Genomic DNA, 20,617 nt, shown 5'->3' on the forward strand with positions numbered 1-20,617 from the left:
CGTACTACCCAAAGCAAGCTACAGATTCAATGCAATCTGTATCAAAATAACAATAGCATTTTTCACAGAACTAAGACAAAGAATTTAAAATCTGTATGGAATCACAAAAGACCCTAAATAGGCAAAAAAATTTTGAGAAAGAGCTAAGGTGAAGGTATCATAATCCCAGATTTCAAAATATACTACAAAGCTGTACTAATCAAAACAGTATGGGAGGTACTGGCATAAAAACAGATCAATGGAACAGAACAAAAAACCCAGAAATACACCTATACTTATATGGTCAATTAATCTGTGACAAAGGGGGCAAGAATATACAATGGAAAAAAGAGAGTTTCTTCAATAAATAGTATTGAGAAAACTGTACCACTTTTTTACACCATACACAAAACTAAACTCAAAATGGATTAAAGATCTAAGTATGAGTCATGGAATCACAAAAACCCCTAAAAGAAAAGATAGGCAGTAATCTCTTGAACCAATGTCCAATCCTTACCAACACTGTTTTGGAGTCGTCTCCTCACACAAGGGAAACAAAGGCAAAAATAAACTACTGGAGACAAACCATAAGTGACTCTTAATCTCACAAAACAAACTGAGGGTTGCTGGGGGGAGGGGGTTTGGGAGAAGGGGGTGAGATTATGGACATTGGGGAGGGTATGTGCTTTGGTGAGTGCTGTGACGTGTGTAAACCTGGTGATTCACAGACCTGTACCCCTGGGGATAAAAATATATGTTTATAAAAAATAAAAAATTATAAAAAAATAAATAAATAAATAAATAAATAAACTACTGGGACTATACCAAAAATAAAAAGCTTTTGCACAGCAAAGGAAACAATCAACAAAATAAAAAGATAACCTAGTGAATGGGAGAAGATATTTTTGCAAATGATATATCCAATAAGTGCCTCATATCAACTCAATACCAAAAAACACAAAAATCTAATTTTAAAATGGGCAGAAGACCTAAGAAGATATTTTTCCAAAGAAAGCATACAGATGCCCAACAGACATAAAAAGATGTGCAACGTCATCAGGGGAATGCAAATCAAAACCACAATGAGGTATACTTCATACTTGTCAGGATAGCTAAATTTAAAAGGACAAAAAATTACAAGTGTTGTCAAGGATGTAGAGAAAAAGGGACCTTCATGCACAGTTAGTGGAAATGCAAGTCGGTGCAGCTGCTGTGGAAAACAGAATGGAGGTTCCTCAAAAAACTAAAAATAGAACTATCCATTAATTCCACCACTGGATATTTACTCAAAGAAAAGGAAAACATGAATTCAAAAAGATATATTCACCTTTATGTTTACTGCAGCATTTTTACAATATCCAAAATATGGAAGCAATCTAAGTTTCTATCCATAAATGAATGGATCAAGATGTGGTACATACATACAATGGAATACAACTCAGTCATAAAAAAGAATGAGATCTTGCCATTGCAACGATATGGATGTACTTTAAGGCTATAATGGAAAGTGAAGTAAGTCAGAGAAAGATAAATACTATACAATTTCACTGATATGTGGAATTTAAGAAACAAAACAAATAACAAAAAAGACGCCAAAATATGGACTCTGAAGTACAGCAAATAAGCTGGCGTTTGCCAGATGGGAGGTGGGTGGGGGGATAGGTAAATAGATAAAGGGATTAAAAATATACTTATAACAAGCACTGAGTATAAAATTGTTGAATCATATTGTATACCTGAAACTAATATAACACTGCATGTTCAATTTTAAAATTAATTAAATAAAATTATTTTTAAAAGAAATTTCCCATATTTGTTCCAAACAAATATTTACTGAACACCTATCAAACCCAAGGTATTATTCTCGTCGATAAGGATAATAGTGAACAACGAAGGTAAGGTCCCTCCCCTCACGGAATCAATATTCTAGCAGAGGGAAAAAGATAAATAATAAAATCTTAGCAGGTGATAGGTTCTAACAAATTAAAATGTGGCAATATTAAAAAGAGTAAGTGGGGAACAGGGAAAGGGACAGATATCTCTATAGACACCAATGTTATGGAAGGCCTCTCTTCTATCACCTGAACTGATAACTAATGATAAGAAAGAGCAGATGAAGAACATTCCAGAAGAGGAAACAGCAAGGCCCCAAAGAAACAATGATCTTAACACAGTCAAGAAATAGAACAGAATGTATCTAAAGCAGAATGCGCCTATATTCAGAGAATTAATTCGCGGTCAGATCAAATGTAACCTTAAATTTAGTTTTAACTGACTATAAGAGAAAGTCACTGTAGAATTATAAGTAGAGGAGTGACATTATCCAATTTTTAATTTTAAAAAGATTACCAAATTTTGTGGCAAACAGATATAAAAGTATTCAGAGTAAAAATGTTTTGGGGAGATCAGTTAGAAGATAGGTGCTCTGAATTAGGGTACTGGAAATGTAGCTGAGTGGACAGACTGGAGAGAGAGCACAAGTGGGGGTAGCAGCAAGCAGGCAGGAGGAGAAAGCGAAGCAGGCTCCCCACAGAGCAAGGAGCCCGACGTGGGGCTCAATCCCAGGAACCTGGGATCATGACCTGAGCTGAAGGCAGCTACTTAATCGACTGAGCCACCCAGGTACCCCATCTACCCCAATTCTTTGTGCCCTCAATGCAGTGTTCTACAAGAACTACATAGCTCAATCGTTCAGATTGCTAATCTGATCTTCAGCTGTATCTACAGTTTATTAGTCCATCTATATGGTAATTTTAAATATAAATCGATGAAATTAGAACCAGAGATAACTAACTAATCCTTTATGAACTGGCCTCTCATCCCTCTAAAATATATTGAATATGTGTAATTTCTAAATTACATTCTTCTTGCTCTGCAAATTCAATTTCCTTGAGTATTAAAAGTCATTCACAATGTGGGTTTCCTTAAATATTTTGTAACCCTAGTTGTACAATATGCCCTTTACCCATCTGTAGTTGCTGTATGTATTTATTGCAGCCTGCAAATTTCATGGAAGGATCTAGAAAGGGTGTGGGTTGGGAGGGGGTGGCTGGCAGGTTTTTGTTCTTCACAAGGAATTCAAGCCCCTCTTTAGACAGTAGTTACCTGGAACATTCTCCCTCTTTAGTCTTAGGAAGACTTAACTGGTCTGAGTGCTGTTCCTTATTTAGTCAGCCTGACCACTTTATAACAATTTTTAGCAAGAAGTAGTTTTTCTTTGATCTAAAAAACAGAAGAGGCACGTGGGTGCTCAGCTGGTTAAGTGTCTGCCTTTGGCTCAGTTCATGATCTTGGGGTCCCAGGATTGAGTGAGCCCTGCATGGGGCTCCCTGTTCAGTGAGAAGTCTGCTTTTCCCTCTGCGCCCCCTCTGCTCATGTTCTTGCTCTCAAATAAATACATTAAAAATCTGAAAAAGAAAAGTTCTTAATATAAAGTCCCTAAAAAGATTTTGGAGCTGCACAAAATCCCAGCATACATATACAGAATTACTTTTTCTATGTACATTTTTCTAAATAGAAAGTGTATAGTTTTCCTAGGATAGCCAAAGGGTTCTTTGACTCTAAAAATGTTAAGAACCACTGCTTATGGATTTAAGAAAGTGATTTTAATGTAAATCTGAGGGTTTTCTTATATATTTTTTTTCAAGCTTTTTTTTCTACCTCTCAAAAGTAGTGCCGGCTTGGTAACAATGCTAACTAGCAGAAATCTGGCTGACCAAGATTTCATTATATTTATGATAAAGTCATAAACAAATGGGATGGAACATAAGTATCTTCAAAAGGGTAAGAGAATGTCACATTTACAAAATAACAAGGAGCTTCCATAGGAGAACCTGTTAGATGTTGCGAACTTTTAAATGACTTTAAAAATACTTGTACTTTCAGAATGGATAAAGAAGATATGGTCCATAAAGATATGGAGGAATATTATGCCTCCATCAGAAAGGATGAATACCCAACTTTTGTGTCAACATGGATGGGACCAGAGGAGATTTTGCTAAGTGAAATAAGTCAAGCAGAGAGAGCCAGTTATCATATGGTTTCACTTACTTGTGGAGCATAAGGAATAACACAGAGGACATTGGAATATGGAAAGGGGGAGTTGGGGGAAATCAGAGGGGGAGATGAAGCATGAGAGACTGTGGACTCTGAGAAACAAACTGGGGGTTTTAGAGGGGAGAGGGGTGGGGGGTTAGGTGAGCCTGGTGGTGGGTAGGTACTAAGGAGGGCACATATCGCATGGAGCACTGGGTGTGGCGCATAAACAATGAATCTTGGAACACTGAAAAAATAAAATAAAAAAAAAGACTTGTAGGGGCGCCTGGGTGGCTCAGTGGGTTAAAGCCTCTGACTTCGGCTCAGGTCATGATCTCAGAGTCCTGGGATTGAGCCCCGCATCAGGCTCTCTGCTCAGCCGGGAGCCTGCTTCCTCCTCTCTCTCTGCCTGCTTCTCTGCCTACTTGTGATCTCTGCCTGTCAAATAAATAAATAAAATCTTTAAAAAAAAAAAAAAAACAACAACTTGTACTTTCTTTTCATTTGATATTCTTATTAATGAAGACATCATCTAGACCAGCAAATGTACTAAATGACTGAGACACCCTACCCAAACAGTGATTATTAAATGGAGAGATATAATATCAACTTCAGAAATAATTAATGATTAATGTTCTGAAGAAAATAATTCAGAGTACACCACCCATCTTGTTAGTCGTTGTACATCCAGCATCTGCTGGATAATTATTTATTTAATCAATAAGGAAATGGAAGAATGAGTTAGTCTGAACATGATATTTTAAGAATTATCACTTCGTTAGGAAGGCAGAGTGCAATTTTAAATGATTCATAAAGTAGAAAGATGGCAGAACTAAAAGAAGACAAATATAAAAGCTTATGCTAATAGATCAAATAATATAAGAAAATGCAACATACACAAAAAAGTAAATACCCAAGAATCCTACTGAATTAAAAGCAGATTAAATCAGCGTTTCAGAAACATTATCACAAATATGAACCCCAGTATCTATCGGGTAATGGTTTTAACAAAAGACAAAAGACTTATTAGGGGAGCAAAACGATATTTTGCTATCTACATTTTAAAACCTCCAAAGAAAACATTAATAAAGTCAAAATAGAGGAATAAAAATAATGAAATAACAGTTAAGTAGGGCCCACAAGGAAAATTAAACGTCTGGCAGTTTTAACAAGAGGAAAAAAATAAACAATAAACTATATTTTCACTATATGAGAAAAAAAGTAAACCAAAGTATTTCTATTATTGTTTGAAAGGTTAAATGAAAGCGATTATATGCCTTCCAGCTCTTTAAGAAAAAGCAGGGGCAAATAGAAAAAAACCTCTCTTGACGATGACGAGACTGTGAGAACTATTAATGTAGAAAGAAAACACAAGAAAAAAAAGTCACCTCAAATTTTCAAAACAGAAAAATTAAAAAGGTTTAAACACTTTTCTGCCTGGAGATGGGGCTTAAGCCAGATTTCTCATGCCTATATACTCTGATCTATGGCAAAAAATATCTAACTCCTTTCAATGTAAATGAATCCTAAGTTATTATGCAGAGAGAAGGAATTTTTCTTCTTTGACCTGCCAGACTTCTAATGGTCAATGTTATACTCCAAGATCCAATTAAGACCAGCAGTATAACCACAGTAAAAAACAAAATAAACATACCTCCTGTTCTTCCGTTACCAATCTGCAGAGCAGGCTGAAGGCTTCTTTCATTTTGCAATAAATGAGGCAAATGATAATAAATACTTGGCACTTGAAGAGATTTTTTGCTTGTTAACTCCTTTAATAGCTTAAGAGTATTATCTAAAACAGAAAAGCATAATTAATGATCGCCTTACTTACAGAAGTTACTGATTTTACAAATATAGCAGTAAAAATTTATGAGCACTAGAACTAAAGAATTTTCTTTCCTGATTTCATACTTTGGTGAATAAGATCTCCATTTAAAATGAAAAAAGACACTTCTGCAACCAGAGTTTCATAGAGTCCCAATGTTGATACCACTCTGAAGAAGCCAAAGTACCATGAGAAGACAGAATGCTTTCATCATGGAATGCTTTCATCGTTTGCTGTTAAAAAGGTTCAGTTCAGAACTCAGGCCCTGCAGAACACACTCGAAACATGCTACCCATTTATGAAAATGTAATAAGCACATTCACCACAATAACTTTCACTCTCCTTATGCTATTCTATTTTACTGAATTTTCAAATGGAAGATTTTTTTTCTTTCAAAAAAAAAAAAAGTACAATAATTTAAACAGCACAATTTGAGAATGCCCTATACAGATCCTAATTTTCAAGTAGATTTTCTGGGTTTTTTTGGAGGACTTAATGAACCCTTTAACATAATATGAAATAAAAACTCAATCTAGTAGGCAATATTGTTTTACAGTTCCAACTCTATTTTAATTTAACCTTTTAAATACGGAGTTGGGAGTAAGGATTTAAAGCCTCAAAGATTTCAGGCAAAACTATATGAAAACTCCATTAAAAATATGACAAGAATCAACAATTCACAAAAGAAATGCAAATGACTGTTATACTTAATCTCACAAGTAAAGAAACAATTATAAATTACAAGACACTAGTTTCAACCTATCAACTTAGCATAAGTTGATAATAATATTAAATACTGGTGATAATGTGATACATGTTTCAGCTCTTCAGCTATTCAAAAGAGCATCAAAAACCCTAGAACAAGTCTGCTTTACTAGTCAATAATTTCCCTTTTAGGAATTTCACTTTTATGCATGCAACAAGTATTTATCTATTTTGTCTCAGCGACTGTGTCATGTGTTTAGAAATGAACAAGCCACTAAAACATAGATCCCTGTTTTTAAGGAAATCATAATGTAATGAAATAACATAAGGGCTACCAGAAATGTGACAAATTTATACACAAAGTTGTTCATCGCAGAGTTAGAAATTGGGGAAAAAAAACAATATAGGAAAATCCTATTTGCCTAATATTAGAAAAATATTTAATTCATTATGGTATATGGTTAACTGACATATAGCCAATGAAAATAGCATTTTTGAAGAATATTCAAAGACACAGTGAAATACTAATAGCCTAATTTCAAAAGTTAAAACGAGGCTCTAACACCCAATCACAATTTTGAAGAAAAACGTAAGTGGAAAAAAGACTAGAAGGAAACAAAAAATGTTAGCAGAAATCAACTGGCAGCAGGCTTATGGGTGCTTTATTTTTTTTTTATTATCTGTCCCATTCCATAATTTTAAGTGTTACTGTGCCATAACACACATTTCACAATCAAGAGGGGAAACATGCAGCATGAAAATTTAAAATAAGGTCAGGTAGTGAATCCAAGACAAGAGGAATGAATGATAAAGGATGGGAAGAGATGCTGCTAAATGAAAAAATATATTAATCCTGAAAGATTACATAAATTCTGAGGCAACTGATTACATACACGTGTCAATTTAATTATTAGACTAATGAAAACACAGAAACAGAGAGGATAATTGTCACTCATCTTACTCTAACCACAAGTTGTCAGAGAAGCAACAGATCAGATACCCCAAAAGTGCACACTGTAATAAAACCATATTTTTTCCCCTGTAAGTCAGAGATAAGAGTACTAATTGCTTCAAATAGCTCAAAGGTTCTCCAGAGTCTATCTGAGGCCCATACAGGTCACAACATAAACATGTAAAAACACAAAATTAAATTTTAATCTCATTTGGAATATGGTTTTTAAAAGATCTGGCTTTTTGCTATGGTCGGTGAAATTTATCCAACTGAAATCTAAATCAATATTATGTTACTCTCTTAAAATCAAAGTGAGTAACTAATCACAACTGTTTTATTATAATTTACCATGACAGGGAAAGTTTGTGTGATGTCTCTCGCTGGAAACAGTAATAAATGCTGGCTGATAAGCTACTTTACACGACTTTCAAATAAATTACGTCACGTAACCCTTTGAAAATAATAATTTTTATAAAACTAAAAATATCATTTGTACCTGAAAATTTATTTAATGGATCCTTACTTCCATTTGCTTCTGCTCCTACACGCTTGAACTGCTGTACAATGGCATTTAATTCAGAAGAGCGCTGAGAGATTCTATGTTCAGCTATTCGAAGACGTTCTTTCAAGGCAAGAAACTCTCGTTGATAAGCAATCAGTTTTTCTAGAAGCAAAACCAGAAGTTTTTAATGTATTTAAAAAAAAACCAAAACTATAAGATCAGAATTTTTACAGTCACATTTTTCCAGAAAGATATTCATTTGTGTATTGCTACAGAACTGAAAATAAAAAAGAGCCCCAACCAGTTATATATAAAAAAGCCTGCACTAATGTAATGCTTCTTTTTTTTTTTTTTTTCCTTTCTTAGCATTAGAAAGCAATTTATTTTTTTTTCCCCCTGAGGCTGTAAACTTTTTTTTTTGGTTTAAGTTCAAGTTAGTAAACATAGAGTGTATTACTAGTTTCAGGGGTAGAATTTAGTGATTCATCAGTTGCATACAACACCCAGTGCTCATTACATCAAGTGACCTCCTTAATGCCCATCACCCAGTTACCCCAACCCCCACCCACCTCCCCTCCAGCAACCCTCAGTTTGTTCCCTAAAGTTAAGATTCTCTTACGTTTTGTCTCCCTCTCTGTTTTTGTCTTTTCTTATTTTTTCCTTTCCTTCCCCTATGTTCATCTGTTGCTCTTTATATCTGTAAGAATGCAAGCACTTTCAACTAAGCACATAACAATGGAAAGACAGGGATAAAAGGATGAAAAGTTTTTAGAATTAACACTTCAAGCATAATACTAACATCATTTCTCAAAAGGTCCAAACAACTATAAAAACCTTATTTGTGGGGCTCCTGGGTGGCTCAGTTGGTTAAGTGTCTGCCTTCAGCTTGGGTTATGATCCTGGGATCTGGGATGGAGCCCGGAATGGAGCCCCGCATCGAGCCAGCCCTGCGCCCTGTTTCTCCCTCTCCCTCTGCCTGCCTCTCTGCTTGCTTGTGCTCTGTCAAATAAATAAAATCTTAAAAAAAAAAAAAAAAAAGAAGAAGACCTTATTTGTATTAAGAAGAGAGAGATAAAGTATTGAAATTGATGATAATGTATCTAATAATAAATTACCATTTATAGCATCATCATTTATTTCCATAGGCCGTTTCCTCTGTACTTCCTATTCTGCCAAGATTTTCCTAGGCCAGACTTTGGCCAAATTCCTGATTCCTAAAAACTCTACCAGGCAGATGTAAAAATCAACTGGGATGACCACCGTTAAAAATCATCCTTTTTTAATTTGAGAGAATCACAGGTCAGGAAAACCTGGTCTAGGAAATAAAAGTGGATTTTATGAGGATAAATGTAGGCATTGAAACAACCAGCTCAGAGGGACAAAGTGCAGAGTGAGAAGAGCCCTAAGGACAGAGCCATAGAAATCCAAGGAATGGTGGGAGAAAAAGCATTCCTTAACCACGATCAGCAATGCTGAAAGATAGCTGAGGCTATGGGAGTAGGAAGAGTAACTCCACAACCTCATTAAACTAAGAGAAACCCTAACAATGGTTTTCAACTTTGTATCAAGTTAGGTAGGCTACTATTTTGACATCTAAACAAAACACACTTCAGAAAGACTGCTTTTTACTTAATATTATTATCTCGGCTTTATTCAAGGATAGACTCAATAAGAAACAGACTTACAAAAAATAAATCTGCATGTTTCATAAAGCTAGTCTTAAAAACAGGCAATTATGTTGTTCTTTGTCCCTTACACAAAAGCCCACACAGTAAACATCTCTTCAGAATTTTGTGGCAGGGGGAAAATAAGTCTACCCTGCTCAACTGTCATTCTTCCTTATATTGAACAATGACAGACATGTAAGCAGCTGTATTGCCCCTTAACTTGCTGGTTTTAGGAGGGAAGGAACGACAAAGCAGGCTGTAATTAGGTCAGACATCAAGGGAGTTTCCAGGTAACCAGCAAGGTCCTAATGACTGACCTGGGTAGTGGCCCAATAAAATTCATTACTATGCATTCATAGTTTAGGCACTTGTCCATATGTATAAACTCATTAAATAAATGAAATGTCAAAAAGATGCTATTCACAAACATGAAACTATCAACAATTATATTCTAACAAATACTGTAACAATTGTAACAAGAGATACCCAAGATTCATGTAATGAAAACTACAAACCCCTTACTGACACCTGTAAGAGTAAATGAAATCATTGCTTAATCCTAAGTGAGAAGACTCAAACTTGTAAAAAAATTAAAATAATAAAATAAATTTAAAAATAAAAATGAATTCTACCATAAATTAAATAATAAATTCAGTTCAATACCTTTCAAATAAATAATGAAACTTCTTTGGAATATGACTTTTTACACGTGATCCTAAAATTCACCTAGAGGAGAGAATGTGTTTAAAGAGGGGAAAAAAGAGCACCTGGGTGGCTCAGTGGGTTAAAGCCTCTGCCTTCGGCTCAGGTCACCATCCCAGGGTCCTGGGATGGAGCCCCGCATCAGGCTCTCTGCTCAGCAGGGATCCTGTTTCCCCCTCTCTCTGCCTGACTCCCTGCCTACTTGTGATCTTGTCTGTCAAATAAATAAATAAAATCTTTTAAAAAAATAAATAAAGAGAAAAAATAAATAAATAATAAAGGGGAACTCGCTCTGAGATCAGAACACACTGGAAGGCTATAGAAATTAAAACACTGTGGACCACCAGGTCCGGAAAGTGTGGACAAGAGCCGATTACACGAAGCAGGCAGTGTCCAAAATCAGCACTAGTGAACAGTCCTTTCAGTTCTTCCCTCTTTCAGCAAGTTAAAATCCTCTTGCGAACAGTCACGCAGTGCTGAGATTGTGGTTTCTTGACACCACCCACCCAATAGAGAATTAGAACTCTCTGGAGGATAAGTTTAAGATGAACCTGAAACAATCTGGTATAAAATAAGAAAATGCTATATTAAAAACACCACCACCACCACCACAGGACTTGCTGAAAGGGCACAGCAAGGTACCTGAGGGGCTCCTAACCAAATTAGGGACAAATTTAAGCACAAAACAAATACTGATAGTAACAAAGAGAAATGGGTTTCTTTATAGCAGAATGCCAACTAATAAATGAAGAAGGAAGGATTAATGTTGGAAAAATCACCATTTCACAGCTATCGCAGAAATAACTGATTCAGGCAAAAATTAGACCAGCAGGTGAGAGTGTGCTGAGGAAAGGGCTATGTATTTCACCTCCAAGTATCTCCCCACAAAGTGCTCATTACTTACAAAGGGAAAAATATGCTAACGTTACCATGGAGAAACCTGGTAGCTACTTTGCTTAAGTGATCAAAGTTCCCATCAGCAACCAGAAAACAGAAATGACATGACTGCTGATGTGAGGCACAGAGGACACGCCTTATTCTTGTGGCATTCCTGCCAAAAATACATAATCTGAATCTAATCTCAAGGAAACATCAGATGCATCCAAACTGAGAGACAAGGTACAAAATAAAAAGCTCATACTATAAAAAAAAAAGTCACGGCCATCGAAGACAAAAGGCTCGTGAGGAACTGCCACAGATGAAGAGATGAAGGAGCCATGAAAACCCAATGCAAAACACAGTCCTGGGCAGAAACCTGGACCAGAAAAGCTAAACCCTACAAAGAACATTACTGGGGGAAAAATAACAGAATATAGGCTAAAGACAAGATACTACGCCAAAGTTAAATTTCCCTAAATTAGATTTTCATACTGAAGTATTTTGCAGAATTCCTTGTTCCTAGGAAATAAACATTAAATTAGTTAGGGATTAAAAAAGCATGATTTCTGTAATTTATACCCAAATAGTGCTGAAAAGAAACAAATTATCTCAAATAGGTGACAGAGACAAAATAGTCACAAGAGGTGAGATCTATAAAGACATTTTGTGCTGCCCTTGTAACTCTTCTTCATTTGAAACTTAAAAAAAAAAAAATAAATAAAAAATAAATTAGGACTGGAAGGCATACAGGTTAGGTCTTTTAGCAGCTCTGGATTGGGTGGGATATGGACCTGAAGGCAGTCTCTGTCCTTCTATGCATTTTCTTGGTACTTTTTTGAAACCACCTTCCCAGAGGCCAGCTTCACCAAATAGGGAGAGTAACCATTACCACCAGAGAAACGCCCCCAGCCCTTACTCCAAAACACTGTTCTGCTCTGAGGTGGCCAGGCCATGCTCCTGAAAAGATCCTTTGGGCCCATGGAATACTGGATAAAGCCCTAAGTATTTCCTGTCAGCCCAGATGCTAGTGCTGCTGTTAGCCCAAAGTCCACAGCTATGAGAGGGCTCTAAATGGATCATTTCCCATCTCTCACATCCATCCTTGGTTTCTAACTCCATACTTCCATATTTAAAGGGTTCTCTCCAGACATCACAGCAAGTCCGTACTCCATCTACAATGCCAGGTCAATGAATTAAAGTATGCGTGGTAAAGCCCTTAGCTAGACCTGCTAGGATACCACAGAACACTGCTGGCTCCTTTCAACAGAGAGGAGTTATAATTTCCTCACAGCCCCCCTTGGAATGCAGTCTATCCTCTGTCATCTACCCAAACACAGGCTCACTAGTGACTTCTAGAATATGGGAAGCTATATTTCCCATAGCTTTATGCTGCTCCCTTAAGGAGAGTAATAGATCATCCCAGAAGTTCAAACTTTAGCATAAAAGACAAAAAAATTCCTTCAAATTAGTGATCACATGTTTGATGATTCTCTGTTCTCAACATTAGTAACATAATTCTTATTTTTGCTTTTCTTTAATCATTTAAATCAGTTTCTACTGGGGGATTGGCAGGAAACTGTAGGAACTCTTATACTATCATCTTATTAGGAAATGTCTAGTTTTGTTTCTTTTGTTTTTATTGTAGACCGATTCTAACTTTTTTTAATTGTAGAAAATTATATATCCAGATGAGACAATGAAAGTACAAATCATGCTGCATGAACCTAAGACTCTGAAACATACAAAATTTCCAAAGAAATCACTTTAATTCCTTCCAAGCAAATAATCAAGCCAGTTTTCCAGAGAAAAGTGTACCTATAGTTCCTCAAAGACTTATCAGGTTGACCCATATGAAACTGCTGATATTTGATCTTTTTTTTGCAAAAATGTCAATTTCATGTGGTTCAACAATTTAAAAATAACAGCTTTGGACCCAACAATTTAAAAATGCATGAATATAGATGAAAAACTAACAAAAATAAAAACTAATATCCAATATGTAATATATAAAAACAAAAAATTTCATTTTTCAAGCAACAGTACCTCTTTATTAGCAAGATGTGGGGGACACCACTGAATTCTATGAGCTAACATTAAAAACCAGCTTTTTATATTAAAACTAAAATTACCAAAAATTAAACCCACTTTTAAATTTTATTTTAAAATATATTAAACAATAAAGTTCTGACACTGAGAAGAACATTGATAAATAGTCTGGTCCACCCCTCTGTCCTTTAGTACTACAACAAACCACTTCACACAGATAAATATTTAAATATTTAAATACATACATAAATATATATATATATATACACACACGCACACACACACGCACACACACATATATATATATATATGGAGATCCCTCAGAAATAGATTCCACAATTTAACAAGCTTTACTTTTCAGGAAGTCATGGCCTTTGAAAAACATTTCACTTCACATTCATCATTCTTAAGACAACCATTTTTTTAAAAAAGAAGGCCCAGATGAAATTATGGGCAGTTTCTCATTTAAAAATCTCTTAAAAAATAAAAGAACTGCTGGGGAAGGTATGTGCCATGGTGAGTGCTTTGAAGTGTTTAAACCTGGTGATTCACAGACCTGTACCCCTGGGGCTAATAATACATTATATGTTAATTAAAAAAATAATAATAAAAAAGAACTGGATTCAGAAAGGGTTTAGAAGAACTAGTCTAGAAAAGCCAAAAGACAAGTGAGCAGGACTCTAAATGACATAGGTTGAATGGGATTTGAACAGACAATTCTAATTAGAATGGATATAGCTAAAAGTTACAAACAAGAAGAGGTATCTCATTCTCTAATGTTCCCATGCCTAAGAACCACCTGGAAGAGACTGTTAAAACAAAACTCTGGAGCCCCACCTCAGAGATTTTAATTCAGTAGGTATGACATGGTGCTTAAGAATTTTAAACAAGCGGGGCAACCTGGATGGCTCAGTTGGTTAAGTGTCTGACTCTTAATTTTGGATCAGATCATGATCTCAGGGTTGTGATGTTGAGCCCCATGTCGGGTTCCATACCTGGGCATGGGACCTGGGTAAGATTCTCTTTCTCCCTCTGCCCCAGCCCCACGCCTCTTAAGATTTTTTTTCAAACAAGCTCCACGGTGAAGCTTAGACATCTACCGAGCAGCACTAAGGTAACCAATACTGACCTCAAACTAGGTCTAGACTCAAGCAGCCGGGAAATCTGTATAGCTCTGCTCTACTCTCTACTAGCTGCTTCTCCTCTCTCTGGCTTACATGTTAAAGGATCCAGGGACAGAAGGTTCTGGACATAATCCTCAAAATTGCATTTGGAGCACAAAGGGATTTCAAAACATCCAGTGGACACCTATTTCTAAAGTCTTCTTAAGAATTATGAAGAATTACCAAAATCATTCCTTGTTTCTGGAATATTCCACTCAGGATCCATCATACAAGCATGGATTAGAAAAGACCAGCACCCTTCTAAACTCAAAGGGAAAATGTGGTTCACAGATACACAGAACCATATACTGCATTTAAAATAAAACAATGAATAAAATTCCTTTGTTCCCGGGGCGCCTGGGTGGCTCAGTGGGTTAAAGCCTCTGCCTTCGGCTCTGGTCATGATCTCAGGGTCCTGGGATCGAGCCCTGCATCAGGCTCTCTGATCAGTGGGGAGACTGTTTCCTCCTCTCTCTCTCTCTGCCTGCCTCTCTGCCTACTTGTAATCTCTGTCTGTCAAATTAAAAAAAAATAAAATAAAATTCCTTTGTTCCCTTACATAATGTTTTCACTATGCTTACAAAACAGAATTCTAACTAGTGAATGAATACCACCAGATAAGCTACAGTTGAGAAGTTTTCTAGAATAAAATCATTACTTGCGAGTTGTCCCCTAAGTAATATAATCATTAACAATGTCATTCAAAAGAGACTTCCAGGTAGAGGTTTAATAAGTTAAAATTTATCCACTGACCTTATAAAGCACAATCCCTTAAGATAATCAAATGATGCTGCATATACCTGTTACAACAGACTCCTAGAAATATTTTCTTAATCTAAATAGCTGCAAATAATTTTCTTTGAGTTCTCTGAGGACAGGGAAATCTCCTCTTAGCAATTATCCTGAAGTCCCAAATTCCATTATCATAGTGAAAGGAGATGGAAAAACAATAAACCGCATAACTTAGGAAAATGCTTACTATACTATACTTAGCCATATGTTTATGACCATTCTTTACTTTCAAAATATATCAACAATGATTTTATCAAACCCAATTTTTAAAAATTCAACAAGCTATAAGGAGCTCAGAGTAAATATTAGACAGTTACGAACTCTTTTCCCTGAGTACTTAAACTTATGAGCAGATGCTTTTCCAAAAAAGTGCTTTGTCCCCAAAGGAAAAATTGTATTCTAGAAGATATAATAGTATGTCTTTTCCCATGAAGAATCACTCAAAACAGGGCATTATATTCTACATTAGAATCATCTTTATTTAAAATGCAGAATACTGGGCACCTGGGTGGCTCAGTGCATTAAGCCTCTGCCTCCGGCTCAGGTCATAATCTCAGGGTCCTGGGACCAAGACCCACGTCAGGCTCTCTGCTCAGCGGGGAGACTGCTCCCCACCCCAACCCTGCTCCCTGCCTGTCTCTATGCCTACTTGTGATCTCTCTCTGTCAAATAAATAAAATCTAAAAAAAAAAAAAAAAAAAAAAAAAGGCAGAACACTGACCGTTAGCCAATCCTACACTACGAATTAGCCCTACCAACAAACATCATGTCCTCTTGTTGTAGCTCGCTAGATCTGATTATTTCTTTTAGGATCTATTTCATGCTTTCTTCTTCCCTCTTTACTTTCCTCTTGTTTCTTATTTTCCACCTTTCTCCCATAACAGTCTTCAGCAAAACCCTTTTCAAATTCTTCTGTGTTTCTTTCTGGACTTCTCATTTTCATCCAGAAACTTCATATCTCTCACCTCTTTCTTCTTTCCTATTATTCACACTACCCACCCCCTCATCTACCCTGCAATATCCCCACTTTTTCTGCTGTGTTTGTTTTAAATTACAGAGGACTTTTTTCTCCAATTGACATAAGCAGTCCATTTACCTGGAGACATTAATTTTGCCGTCTTTTGTCTCACTGAAAACAATTGAGAATTTAGGATTTTTCCTTCTTGGAACCACAGTGGCAAGGGAAAAAAAAAGAAATTAGCAGGAAAACATTTCACAATTACTCGATAAATCAGAAAATAGATGGGGAGACAAGTAATATCACTCTGAACTCCAATAATGTTGGTGAAATTGATTATAAAAGTGAAATCTCAGACTATGGCTTTCCAGATGATAATATCATGAATGAATTTCATCAAGTTCAAGATCAAGGCTTCTAGTTACAGATCAAAACAGAGATGCCCCTAGCCTTCCCACTAAATATAATAAAAACCCTGTACATTACATATTACAACAAAGAAGACTCAAGTAGAGAGAAGAAGGGGAGTTAGAAGTGACAGTGGAACCCAAGGAACAGCACAACAGTGAGTTCTCGCAGTCTCTTCTTTTTGCTTGGTATGTTCCAGATTGAGTACTGGAGAAGCCAGCAGCATGGAAACACCATAGGAGCACACAAAAACACCCCAAGAAAAATTTGCTCTCTCCAGACAAAGGACTAAGGATGGAGCAACCTAGCAAGAGGGAAAACTTTTAGACAATAAACACTGTATTTCTGACCAAACACCATGAAAACAACCACGGTCCCATCTCCACGCCACTGGCAAAAGCCAACCACAGAGTCTAGACCTCCACCATTGTCCAACTGTAACAAGGTCACACACACACACACACACAGACACACACACACTGATGGTATCAGAAAAGACTGTGTGCAGGGCATCTGGGTGGTACAGTCAGTTGAGCGTCCAACTCTTGGTTTCAGCGCAGGTCATGATCTCAAGCACATGAGATCGAGCCCCACAACAGCCTCCAAACTCAGCACAGAGTCTGCTCCAGATTCTCTCTCTCTGTCCCTCAAGCTCGCTTTCTCTCTAAAATAAATAAACTCTTAAAAAGAAAAAAAAGGGGAAAGGAAAAGACTGTGTGAAGAGTGGGGACTTACATTATCCTTCAACAGTAATGTGACCCCCCCCCACCCCGCAAATGCTTATCAGTAGAGACCACATGGAAAACAGTGACAGGGTACTTCCTCCTCTGCCAGCCAAACTTAGTGTCATCAGATGCCTGATAAGGAACCAATCTCCCACCTCTGCAACAAAAATAAGGAGCCCCTTCCCACCTGGTATCAACAGAGGCCAAGTAAGGAAGATGGATTTCTACCTCAGGCAGTAATAAGGTGGCACTCCACCTTTGCCTCCAAATCCAAAATTGGTGTCAGAAAAGATCAGCTAAGGGGCATTTGGGTAGCTCAATCATTTAAGCATCTGAGTTCAGATCTGGTCATGATCTCAGGGTTCTGAAATCAAGCCCTACGTCAGGCTCCCCACTCATGTGGGGAATCTGCTTCTGTCTCTTCCTCTGCCCCTCTCCTGGCTCATGTTCTGTCTCTCTCTCAAATAAATAAAATCAAAAAAGAAAAAAGAAAAGAAAAGAAAGAAAGAAGGCCAGCTAAGACAGCAACTTAAACAAGACCCAGAGTCTCATAACATAATACTCAAAATGCCCTGGATAGCTGAAAATCACCCATCATACTAAGAATCAGTAAATCTCAAACAGAGAGAAAAGACAATCAGTAAATGTTAACACCAAGATGACACAGATGTTGGGAGTTACCTGACAAAGATTTTTTAAATTTTCTTTAATTTTTTAATTTGTTTTATTAACATGTAATGTATTATTAGCCCCAAGGGTACAGGTCTGTGAATCGCCAGGTTTACACACTTCACAGCACTCACCACAGCACATACCTTCCCCAATGTCCATAACCCCACCACCCTGATAAAGATTTTAAAGCAGCCATCATAAAAATGTTTCAATGGGCAAATTTTTTAAAAACTGAAGAAAAAAAAAAGAAACCCTATGCAAAGAAATCAAAGACAGAAGTTATAGAAACAAATGAAAATTTTACAACAGAAAATACCATAACTGAATTTTTAAAGATTTAATGTATGGACTGAATAGCAGAATGGAAAAGAAGAAAGTGTTGGTGAATCTTGAGAAAGACAACCAAAATTGCCCCCCAATTTGAATAACAAAGAGAAAACAGACCAGAAAAAAAAATTCTCAGGAACCTTTGAAACTGTAACAAATGATCTGAGATCTAACATTCTTGTCAGGAAACGATAAAGAGAGTAGGCTGGGAAAAGCAGTAGAAAAAATAATGGCTAGAACTTCCCAAATTAGGCAAAAGATGTAAACACACATAAAGATGTAAGAAGCTAAGAAAATAACAAAAAGATAAACCCAAAGAAACCTATGCCAAGAAACAAAATAAATGAACTTCAGAAAATTAGAGACAAAGAAAAAAAACTGATAGCAGCCAGAGAGAAATGACACATTCCAGTGGAAAAAAATAATAATAATTTGAGTAACTGCAGATTTCTCCTCAGAAATCATGGCAGCCAGAAAAAGATGGCATGACATTTTTCAAGTACTGGGGGAAGGGGTGTGGGATGGAGGAGCCTCAGCAGGTGGAGGCGGGGAAGAAGGAAAAAAAAAAAGAACTATCAACCCCAAATTTCACCTGGCAAAACTATCAAATAAGACATTCCCAAAGGAAAACCAATGGAAATTTTCATCAGCAAAGCGACCCTTTCAAAATGGCTAAAAGGAAGTTCTTGAAATGGAAAGGATAAAAGAAGGAATCTTGCAACACCAGGAAAGAAAGAACTCAAAGAGCAAAAATAGGATAAATACAGGGGCACCTGGGTGGCTCAGTCTTTAAGCAGCTGCTTTCAGCTCCGGTCATGATCCCAGGGTCCTGGGATAGAGTCCCACATCAGGCCTGCTTCTCCCTCTCCCACTCCCTCTGCTTGTGTTCCCTCTCTGGCTATCACTCTCTCTGTCAAATAAATAAATAAAATCTTAAAAAAAAAATAGGATAAACACAATGAGGTTTTCAAATTATGTTTGGTGGCTGAAGCAAAAGTATAACATTGTCTACGTACATTCTCAATGTAGAGAAAATATTTTAAAACAATTATAAACTATGGAGGGTAAAGGGGCTTTAAAGGATGTAGGTTTCCATACTACACTTAAACTAATAAAATGCCAACAGCACTAAACTGCCATGCATATATATATATATATATATATATATCTCACACCTAGAGCAACCAGTAAAATACCTGTATGAAGAGATACACTCAAAACACTACAGATAAATAATAATGTAGTTTTTTAAATATTCAAGCAACCCTTAAGCTGTTAGGAAAATAGAGAAACAACAAAAAAAGAGAGACTAGTGAATAAAAATAATATGACAAAACTTTATAAAGCCTAACATCACTAATCACATTAAATGCTAATATTCTAAAAATACCAAATAAAAGAGATTGATAGAGTGGATTAAAAATACATAATCCAGGGGTGCCTGGGTGGTGCAGTCAGTTTGAATGCCTGAATCTTGGTTTCAGCTCAGTTTCTGATCTCGGGGTTGTGGGATCAAGCCCCACACAGGGCTCCACATGCAGCAGGGAGTTTGCTATGACTCACTCACTCTCTCTCCCCCTCTTTCTCCAGCCCCCCAAAATAAAAATAAAATCTTTAAAAAAATACATGATCCAATTATATGCTATTTCATACCATGGAAGGTCACTCAGAAATTAAAAGGAACACAGGGTGCCTGGGTGGCTCAGTCCGTTAAGCGTCTGCCTTGAGCTCAGGTTGCTATCCCAGGGTCCTGGGATCCAGCAGAGCCTTGGGCTTCCCACTGATCAAGGAGTCTGCTTCTCCTTCTCTCCTTCTTCCTCATTGTGTGTGCTCACTCTCTCCTGCTCTCTCTCAAATAAATGAACAAAATCTTAAAAAATAAAAAAAAAACACAAACTACTGAAACACCCAACAACTTGGATGGTCTTCAATTACAGTGAGTGAAAACCAAACTGTAGTAGGTTGCATACTATGTGATTCTTTTTGTGTAACATTTTCAACATAACAAAGTTATAGCAAGGAGTAAAAGATCAGTGGTTTTCAAGAGTCAGGGAGGTAGGCAGGATCATGGGTGACAATAAAGGGGTAGCACAAAGGAGATCTTTATGGTGATAAAATTGTTCTTTACCCTGGGTGGTGGTGGCGGTAGTGGTGGTTAAGAGAATCTGTACAAGTGATAATATGGCAAAGAACTATACACACCCATAGTACCAATGTCAATTTCCCATTTTGGCATGGTACATTACACATACATAACTTAAAACAAGTAACCACTAG

General features: G+C 36.7%; 1 protein-coding gene across 5 annotated transcripts in view; it reads right to left on the minus strand.

Moving 5' to 3' along the window:
- MGAT4A (alpha-1,3-mannosyl-glycoprotein 4-beta-N-acetylglucosaminyltransferase A) overlaps positions 1 to 20,617 on the minus strand; it is a 156,139-nt gene that overhangs the window by 62,039 nt on the left and 73,483 nt on the right. For 4 of the 5 annotated variants that reach the window (XM_059134703.1, XM_059134701.1, XM_059134700.1 and 1 more), the window contains exons 3-4: positions 7,996 to 8,163; positions 5,669 to 5,809 (exon numbers count right to left, since the gene is read on the minus strand). In XM_059134703.1, the coding sequence (XP_058990686.1) occupies positions 5,669 to 5,809; positions 7,996 to 8,163 (309 nt within the window). The remainder of the gene's footprint in view (positions 1 to 5,668; positions 5,810 to 7,995; positions 8,164 to 20,617) is intronic. The other variant, XM_059134704.1, reaches the window with a different exon arrangement.

This window comes from Mustela lutreola, chromosome 9 (genome assembly GCF_030435805.1).
Source record: "Mustela lutreola isolate mMusLut2 chromosome 9, mMusLut2.pri, whole genome shotgun sequence".
Taxonomy (NCBI): domain Eukaryota; kingdom Metazoa; phylum Chordata; class Mammalia; order Carnivora; family Mustelidae; genus Mustela; species Mustela lutreola.